General features: G+C 46.1%; 1 protein-coding gene across 2 annotated transcripts in view; it reads left to right on the top strand.

The window, feature by feature from the left end:
- Positions 1–724: 724 nt before the first annotated feature.
- slka (STE20-like kinase a) overlaps positions 725–9,507 on the top strand; it is a 31,044-nt gene continuing 22,261 nt past the window's right edge. For both annotated transcript variants that reach the window (XM_083650919.1, XM_083650918.1), the window contains exons 1-2: positions 725–1,198; positions 5,566–5,730. In XM_083650919.1, coding sequence (XP_083507045.1) covers positions 1,049–1,198; positions 5,566–5,730 — 315 coding nt within the window. In that variant the 5' untranslated portion in view covers positions 725–1,048. The remainder of the gene's footprint in view (positions 1,199–5,565; positions 5,731–9,507) is intronic.

Here is a 9,507-nt window from a genome sequence, read left to right as displayed (position 1 = left end):
TGCTGTTGCGTTTTGCTCTGAAATTTGAATACAATCATCATACAAAAGTAGCTCTAAAATTAGCCTACTCTGATGCCTAACAATAATAGGCTATGTTGATTGCTTTATGAGATTAATTTCCTAAATTGAATAACATCAGCACCTGACTAAAGATGACCATATGAATAATATAAAACGGTAACGTGGTGGACCTGAATTAGGGCTCGGTTATTGTGGAACAATTTCTTTCATTTGTTTTTTCCTCTTGCCTGTGACGACGACGGGGGGGGGGGGGGGGGGGGGGGGGGCTTGTATTTTCAAGAGGAGTTTCAGCCTTTCAGGACCGCTAACCAGCTGCGTCAAGCTAACCACAGACAGCCAGAGTAAAACGGAAATGAGAGGATGTTGCATTCAAAGTAAAACAGTTAAATAAGTATAATCTAACATCAAAGCTATATTTCTACATGGGTGCTCTCCCAAAATAACACAATGGATAACATACAATCCTCCACAAATACGCCATACTTTTGAAATTTAAACGTTGGTACTTTTTTCAAATAACGTTATTCGTTAATAAATTATTTTGAAAGTTTTGAACGGAGGTCGCATTTTTTATGCTAGCTGACTTGACACTTGTCCGCTAACTTCTGTGTGGTATCCAACCCGAAGCATGAGGTCCTTCGATTATCCTTTTTTTCTGTAACCGATGCAACTGTCGTCTAACGTACCGTCAAGGGTGTGAAGATACGGTTGCTAGTCGATGTCTTGTGACCTTCCAGCCGTGGAAAACAGGAACGCCAGCCTTGTGTGGAACAGCTAACGTCAACTCTACTTTCTATCCCTCATCTCGACTCAGCGTCCTGTTACGTTACTACCACCGAGGGAAATTATTAGCCTACTGAGATTATTAGCACAACTGAATGGCTACGGCACCAGCTGTCTGCTTTCTTCACCCAGCGACTGCATGGTGTTATATCGATAGCCATTTGAACTCTGCGTCGGGAATAACATTTTCTCGGCGGAAATAACGTGAGCCGAGGAGACCACATCTAGCTCTTCTCCCCCGAAGATGTCATTTTTCAATTTTAGAAAGATATTCAAATTAGGGCCGGATAAGAAGAAGAAGCAGTACGAACATGTACATCGAGACGTGAATCCCGAGGAAATCTGGGAGATAATTGGGGAACTGGGAGATGGAGCGTTTGGGAAAGTGTACAAGGTAACGATGGTGGCCTTTTTCAGCCCCTTCCCTTCTTATGTCAATAGCTTTGGTTCGGCATTATTATCAAATCATAATATCTTATATGAGTGCAGAGGACCACTGACAGTCACATCATAGTTGACCGCAGTGTTATTTGTAATCTAGTGTGTGATGCATAACGTTATCTTCCTTGTGAGCATCTTGAGGAAGACAAACGTGACCTAGTGGCTATCTTTGGTAGTAAGCTTTGCCTCTTGAATGTATCTCGGGGGCATTTTCCATTAGATGATCAAGGTAGGCCCAGCTAGATTCTCATAATAGTAGTATGACTTTGCCATGTCATTGAGTTGGACATAGCCTCATATTCAGCTGTTGAAAGGTGTGGCTCACTTGCAGAGTAAACACAGCCTCTCACAAATGCAAAGTTGGTTGTTTGAGGATGGTCGGTTGCTCTGACATATCACAGGACACACAATCATAAACAGTGCAACATCCGTCTGTGCAGGGCAGGCCAGGGATCAAGTCAAATCACTCAAATGTGTCACTTTGTAGCCTTGTGGAATCAGCCATTTGTAAAGAGAAACGTTGTTTACATAAGTAGCATGTGTGCTAATACATGTCATACAGTCAGTGACAGGTGCCCTGCCCTGGCAGGAATGGTATAACGTTAGTGGTTAAATTATACTTTTTAATTTCATGCCAAATTGCCAATCATGTATTTCTTCACCACTACCTATACTAGGTCTACCAATGAGCCAGATATGGGATTTTCTGCCTTCTGACAGTTGGAACAATATGGCAAATTGTGATAAACCAGTATGTTTTCTTGGTGTGACTTCATATATTAGGCTGAAATCATCTTTTGAAATGGTTATATCAACCAGATAAGACAAGTCTAAACTTTGTGATGATGTATGATCGTGACAGAGACGTTTAAATGTAGGCAGTTTTCTCTCTCTCTTTAATTAACTGTCAGGAAATGATTGAAGTGAATAGCCTAACTTGTAACCTAAAACACTGTGTTGGGTGAAGAATGTAGGTCTGCAGAGGTATAACGTTACACTTTGGCCCTCAATTGTGTGATGTGTTCGTGTTCAAATGTACACACTAGCTTCACATGAAGCTGCATCGTCTTGTTGTTGTGCTTGCTGGAACTTCAGTGATCAAATTGGCCACGGCAGTAATCTTCGTTTGCCGGTTTCCAAGTCTTCATTAGCTGATGAGCAAAGCGTGATGAAAGCCAGAGGACACGGATACCTTTCCAAGACTAAAGATGTAGATCGTACAACTCGCAACAAATTGCTTCCTTGTGACGTTTCCACAGATGGAGGGGGCATGGAGGGTTCATTATGTCACAGAGAGACCGTTTTTACATTTCATCACTTATTTCTCGGGATTGTGGTGACAGACCGCCTCATTCGGGCGTGGTGGGCTAACCGTGGTGGGTGAATCAGCTGTTTGGGCTGTGAAAGAGGTGAGCCCTGGCTTCACATATGTCGGCTAGTACACTCAGCGTGATGGCAGTTGTACTGTGCCTTTTACTGGTGAAGAGGGTGTGAGTTTAATTTGTAGCATGCCAGAGCTGTGTGAGGGCTCCTAATACTAACACAAACTATATCATTCTCTTCACACAGCCAGTTAGTTCACATAGCTAGAGTGGGTCTGCCCATCTCATACTGTATGTGAGACAAATTACTCCACCCGACAAGTATTGTGGCCATACAATACAGCCAGATTTAGTCATGAACCTATATAGAGCTCAACAGTCACATGACATTTCTTGCCCCGGAAGTGAGTTTCCCATTCATTTTCTCCATAGACATTTCAAAAGATGTATTATATAATGAGTTTTAAGGCCGGAACCAAGCCACCCCGTGACCTACTGAATTGCGAGTGACCATAAAACATTTCACTTGGAGCAAAAACAAAAAATAAAGACAAGAGGGGGGGGGGGGGGGTCGATTTTGTTTTGTTTTCCCTGATGTTATTTTTTATTTTTGCTCCAACTGAAATGTTTTAAGGTCACTCGCGATTTAGTCTCGCTGGCCAGCCTCCTCTCCCTTCCGTCCGAGGAGTCTGGCGCCGCAGGTCTCCATAACTGGGATAAACCCTCCCCTGCTCTACTCTGCTCTCCCATTGGAGTGACTGTTTCGGTGGCAGCCGGATGTCCGCTCCCGGCTTATTACAAACTCTGTCATTGGCTCCGACCATGTCAATCAGAGCGGCTTCCGCTCCCTCCTCCCTGTGTGTCGCTGTAAATAGTGCCCTGCCGCCTCAGTGAAAACAACAACACTAACTAGCTAGCAAGCTAACAGCAGAAACCTACACGCTAGCTCGTTGCTACACGCTGAAACCGGCAAGTTGGATTGTTTGAAACTATTTTCCAAGGGCACTGCCGCTAAGCGCCGCCCATCACAATCCCACTATGGAGACCTGCGGCGCCAGACTCCTCGGACGGAAGGAAGAGGAGGCTGGCCAGCGAGACTAACTAAGGATTTTTCAAAATGTCTATGGAGAAAATGAATATGGGAAACTCACTTCCGGAGCAAAAGGTGTCACGTGACTGTTCAGCTCTATACCATTATTATGATTGACTCCTATTCAGACAGAAATTATTTGTACCAAGTCTTGACAGTTTTCAATTTGCCGACATTAAACCTCCTTGATTTTTTTGGCGATGTGTGAAGGATAACCTATGCATCACACACACACACACACACACACACACACACACACACACACACACACACACACACACGCATCAGTGTTTTATGCTGCCGACGGCCACTCTGATCTGACCACTGAGGGCAAAACGGCACGTAGATTTTGATGCAGCGTGAAATGTCACGTACGCAACAACAACTGAAGCCATAGACTCCAGTAGAATAAGCCCTTGACGACGGTCAAAGCTTTATAATAAAAACATGGCCCTCTTCAGCGTGGTGTAGCGCGGTGTAGCTAACTGTTTGAACCGGCGGTTATCTGGGTAATGGCCTAGGCTAGACAGGCGTCGGCCAGCACAAAGAGAAGTGAGCTGGGCTGTGTGCGTCAGGTCAGAAGTGTGTAAATATAGAGTCTGACACACAGTGGGCACTAACTCTCCCTCCCTTCTTTTTCCTGAACTCCTTGAGATTGTGTCGGTATCTATAAACATTCATCCCAAAGCTCGGCTTCAAATAACGCCACAGCTACTTGTTTGACAGAGGAAGTGTGGCTTGAAATGTGCACACCTAATTCTTCTTATTAGTAGGAATGGGTATAGTTTCGTATTTTTCCGATACCAGTGCTAAAACGATACTTTTAAAATGGTACTACCATGCATAAACGGTGCCTGAACCGAATAACTGATACTTTTTCAAATTTAAAGTGGATTTCAAGCTCCAAACGGTAATGTTAGTGAAGGTGCGTGCGGTGGCGGGTTCTGAGCGCCGGAGGGTGGATATTTCACTCAGCAGCTGGGGCATGGCACCTAAATGAGGCACCTAAATCTGTATTGCAATTCGGTACCGGTAGTACCGGTTGTAAAGGTACCGGTTCGGTACCATAGTGGTACCGGGTTTCGGGACCCAACCATACTTATTAGCATCTTCCTTTGTTCAGTCACAGCCCTGCTGGCCAGTGAATATTTTGAGGTGTGTGTGTGTGTGTGTGTGTGTGTGTGTGTGTGTGTGTGTGTGTGTGTGTGTGTGTGTGTGTGTGTGTGTGTGTGTGTGTGTGTGTGTGTGTGTGTGTGTGTGTGTGTGTGTGTGTGTGTGTGTGTGTGTGTGTCATCAGTGTAGCTTGGCTTAACCTATATTACCAATTCATAACTTCATAAACCTTCTGAATATTTTACCCTTGATCTAAGCTACTGCGTCGGTAACTTCACCTATCAGAAAGATTGAGTGGAAGTAGAGGAGCGAGTGAGAGCGGAAGAGAGACCAGGACAGTTTGTTCCTGAAGTAGGTCAGAAGATGATCGGTTTTGTGTTTAGTGTAAATATTTGGACCACAGATGGGTACTGTGTTATTTCTTTAGCCATTTTTCTTCCAAATATAAAATCCTCTTAGAACACGTGACCTTTTAGGGGATTGCTTTCAGCTGCACCAGTCATAATAAAGAACCGCAGTGTTTGTTGCTGGAACCGCAAAATGGCTTTGGTCTGTTCATGAAATTGTTCATCATCAGAAGGCTCTTTCACAGTCGTTGTCTTGTCTCTTCTGGGCTGAACTTGGCCAAGTGAACCAGGCTAACAGTTGGGTAGCCTGGAGCCAAACATGATGAACCGCGCTCTCATTTTGATACAGCCACTTCCTTGTTCAGTATCTTTCTGTGTTTACACGTTCCTCGTTGTTTGTGAGAACATGCTCCCTAATTCGCCCCATTTGGTCGGTGTGGTTTTCCAGGCTCAGAACAAGCTGAACGCGACCCTAGCTGCTGCCAAGGTGATTGACACCAAGACGGAGGAGGAGCTGGAGGACTACATGGTGGAGATCGAGATCCTGGCCTCCTGTGACCACCATCACATCGTCCAACTGCTGGATGCCTTCTATTACGAAGGCAAACTTTGGGTACGTGAAGCTCCCAACTGAGGGAGCCGGTTTCTTCTCAGGTGTTGCTGTCTGATCTGAAGCCAAGGAGACACAGACCCAGACTCACAAACACACTGACACTGTTGGAGAAGGTACTATTCACCAGGCCCATCCTCCTATACCAGAGGTTTTCAAAGTGGGAGGCGGGCCTCCCCAGGGGGGCTCCAAGCAGTTTCAGACTTCAGACTTCAGACTTCAGACAACAAGCAGTTTCAGGGGAGGCTCAGTGAATGGAAGTAGAAAAAATATTATCTCATAGAAAAGGCCAAAGGTATGTGATATGGATAGTTCAAAATATATTAGTTTTGGGGAATTTTACACTTTTCCAGAGTTGGAACATAATAAATGCCTGCAGAAAGAGCTTTTTATGTGTTTGTTGTAGTGAAGTATGGCAAACGGCAACATCAAGCCATCTTGGCTCAAATGTTGAGTGTCTATGGGATTAAATAACATAACCATGATCCCATAGGCATCCAGGAATTGAGCGAGGGGGGTTCCTCTTTCCAAGCTTTGTCTGGGGGGAGGCCCACAGTTTCAGACTTTGAAAACCCCTGTCCTATACCCTTCTCTTATGTAGCACTGTATTGTGTCCTGCTATCATACCATGCAGATTGTGAAACACGTTCGACATGTTTAACCACAGTCTTTTCTGTAACACCTTTGTCAAATAGATATGCCTCCATTGTTGACCTTATTCCCGCTCTCCCACAAGTTAAAAGCAGTGACTGTGGTTTCTTCATCAGGACACTGGTACTCACCTACACTAAAACCACTGGCCTACAGCAGGGCAGTACACCAGACCCTACAGGGCACTATGGTCAGGTTCCAAACCTCGCCTCGCTCCCTCCGCTCCTCCACCCTTGCAGGTCGCCTCGCCCCTCCATCGCTGCGTGGACTCAAAAGTCCCTCATCCCGATCGTGACTCTTCTCGTCCCTGGCGCCACAATGGTGGAACGAGCTCCCCCCTGCCGTCAGGACGGCCCAATCACTGCCCATCTTTCGGCGGAGACTAAATACACACCTTCTCAGGCTACAGTTGGACCCTTTTAGAACTAACCATCCTTCTTTGAAAAAAAATCCAACTAATGCTACTTATTCCTTTCTTAAAACCACTTTCTACAAATGCTACTCTGTTCCTTTTAAAAAGTCTTAGCTGACATATAGTTGTGTTATGCACAGTTGCACAGTTGATTTCACTACTGTTGACAAAATGTGCTATTGTTATAAGTCGCTTTGGATAAAAGTGTCTGCTAAATGACGTTATTTAATGTAATGCAGCTACTGGCGGGCTTTAGATGCGACGCCACCGAGAGCGAGCCCGTGATAGACGTGATAGACAGATGGTTCATCCAATCACCTGCCAGGTATTTTTTTGAAAGTGGCCGCCCTTTCAAACGTTTTCCCGATGACTCGTTCCCAGATGGCTTTGTGGCAGCGTCGGGTTAAACAAAAAAAGAGTCAATTTTGGTCAATCCTTTTTCTTCAGGTACTCCCGACAACAACGCTAACCTGCTGTATCGAGATCACGCATGTGAACAGAAACACTGAGTCACACGGTGCGGTCCGGTCCGAGCGTGAGTAGAAACACTGAGTCACACGGTGCGGTCCGGTCCGAGCGTGAGTAGAAACACTGAGTCACACGGTGCGGTCCGGTCCGAGCGTGAGCAGAAACACTGAGTCACACGGTGCGGTCCGGTCCGAGCGTGAGCAGAAACACTGAGTCACACAGTGCGGTCCGGTCCGAGCATGAGCAGAAACACTGAGTCACACGGTGCGGTCCGGTCCGAGCGTGAGCAGAAACACTGAGTCACACGGTGCGGTCCGGTCCGAGCGTGAGCAGAAACACTGAGTCACACGGTGCGGTCCGGTCTGAGCGTGAACAGAAACACTGAGTCACACGGTGCGGTCCGGTCCGAGCGTGAGCAGAAACACTGAGTCACACGGTGCGGTCCGGTCCGAGCGTGAGCAGAAACACTGAGTCACACGGTGCGGTCCGGTCCGAGCGTTGTCAGTGGATCCCGGGCTGCGTGTGGCCAGAGGCCCCGGAGCTATTAGGTCGGAGCAGGTGGTGTCATGTGACCCGGTCACATACTATGGGGAGATAATGGAGTGGTTTGAGCTGGAGAAAGTGCCTGTGAATAATTCAGAACATGCAGGTTGTCCCTCCGGCCCACTGAGCAACATGATGAATGTGTAACTGTCTCCCCTATGTGTTGAGTTAATGTGTGGGCTCTGAGTGGAGTCATTCTTTTGCATGTTGTTGTTGTTGGTTGTGTGTGTGTGTGTGTGTGTGTGTGTGTGTGTGTGTGTGTGTGTGTGTGTGTGTGTGTGTGTGTGTGTGTGTGTGTGTGTTTTAGCTGTAACTCCAAAATGGCTCTGGTCTGTTGCTAAAAATGGGAGGATTTGCCTTGCATGTATGGTGTTATTAACCTGCAATTATGTTGAGTTGCAGAGAATTGTAAATTTTTTACCTAATTGTAACACGTCAGAAGAATCATAATAGGTAAATGATAAATGAGCTTGCCATGTCACGATAGATTGGGATGCAGAACAGGAACAACCGCGTGGTTTCTCTCCCCTTTGTCTCAGTCCCTGAATGGAAGGCCGGGCGCCGCTCGGTTGTAGCTTTGATTGATTTTTCTTTTGCATCATCCGATACCTCAAGCTGCTGCCTAACATGCTGGCAAAGCCAATAGAAATGACCAGGCGGATGGATGGGTACCTAATATCAGCTGTTGTCGCTGAGGTCAGACGCTGGTCAGCTTCACATCTCAGTAACAGTATTACTGCATGGCGTGATGTTCTTCTAATGCACCGTCTCTTCACGGGGGGGTAACTCAATGCATTCAATAAACCGCTGGAGCCAGAGACTGTGCATTAGTAGCCAACACGTCACTGGGTTTGTGCACAAAATGAATTCTTCCATTGAAAGCCACTTAGACTTGGGTCTAAGCTTTTAGGTTTAAATCGGACTATTATGTAGACTGTGCAATTGACAAATACATAAAATAGAGTGCATACTTCCGCGAAGGCATGTTATACGTGAATCTGTTTGGAACACTTAGCCACCTTTTTGTGATTGGCTACCATCAATGCCACGCCTCTTTTTGGCCAGTGGGCGTGGAAAGTTAATCAGTTCGTCCTTGGCCCATGACCAACCTCTCTACAAAGTTTTGTGGTGTATTGGCGTGGAGCTTAAGTGCCTTTTTGTGATTGGCCATGGCCATTACCACGCCCCTATTGGCCAGTAGACGTGGAAAGTTAATCACTTCTAAGGTGGCCCATGACCAACCTTTCTGCCAAGTTTCGTGCAAATCCGTTCATAATATTTTGAGATATCCTGCTGACAAACAGACAGAGGCAAAACATAACCTTAGGCCAGAGGGTCCCCAAACGTTTTCATCTTAGGACCCAAAAGATACATTTTGTGTCTCCCTGGGACCCAAACTCACAAAAAACATACGGTAATGAGTTGCCATGACGACCAGTTGACGACCCACCCCCCACGGGTCCGCGACCCAAATTGGGTTCCGACCCATAGTTTGGTAAACACTGCCTTAGACCCAACGCCGTTGTGGAGGTAATCAAGTAGTAAAGCAGGTTGTTTGTTTCAGACTTCCCCTCACATCTTCCTGTAATACAAATAGTGTGGTCAGATTTGAATTGCTCCTCTAGAGGACTGGACCAGAGCCTTTTATCAGAAACAATTTGTTTGTGGCCAGGAATCAAACGGTCTATACTGCAGATCAGCTGGCA

This window comes from Poromitra crassiceps (genome assembly GCF_964638095.1).
Source record: "Poromitra crassiceps genome assembly, chromosome: 14".
NCBI lineage: Eukaryota > Metazoa > Chordata > Actinopteri > Beryciformes > Melamphaidae > Poromitra > Poromitra crassiceps.
This window is presented reverse-complemented; position numbering and strand designations above follow the sequence as displayed.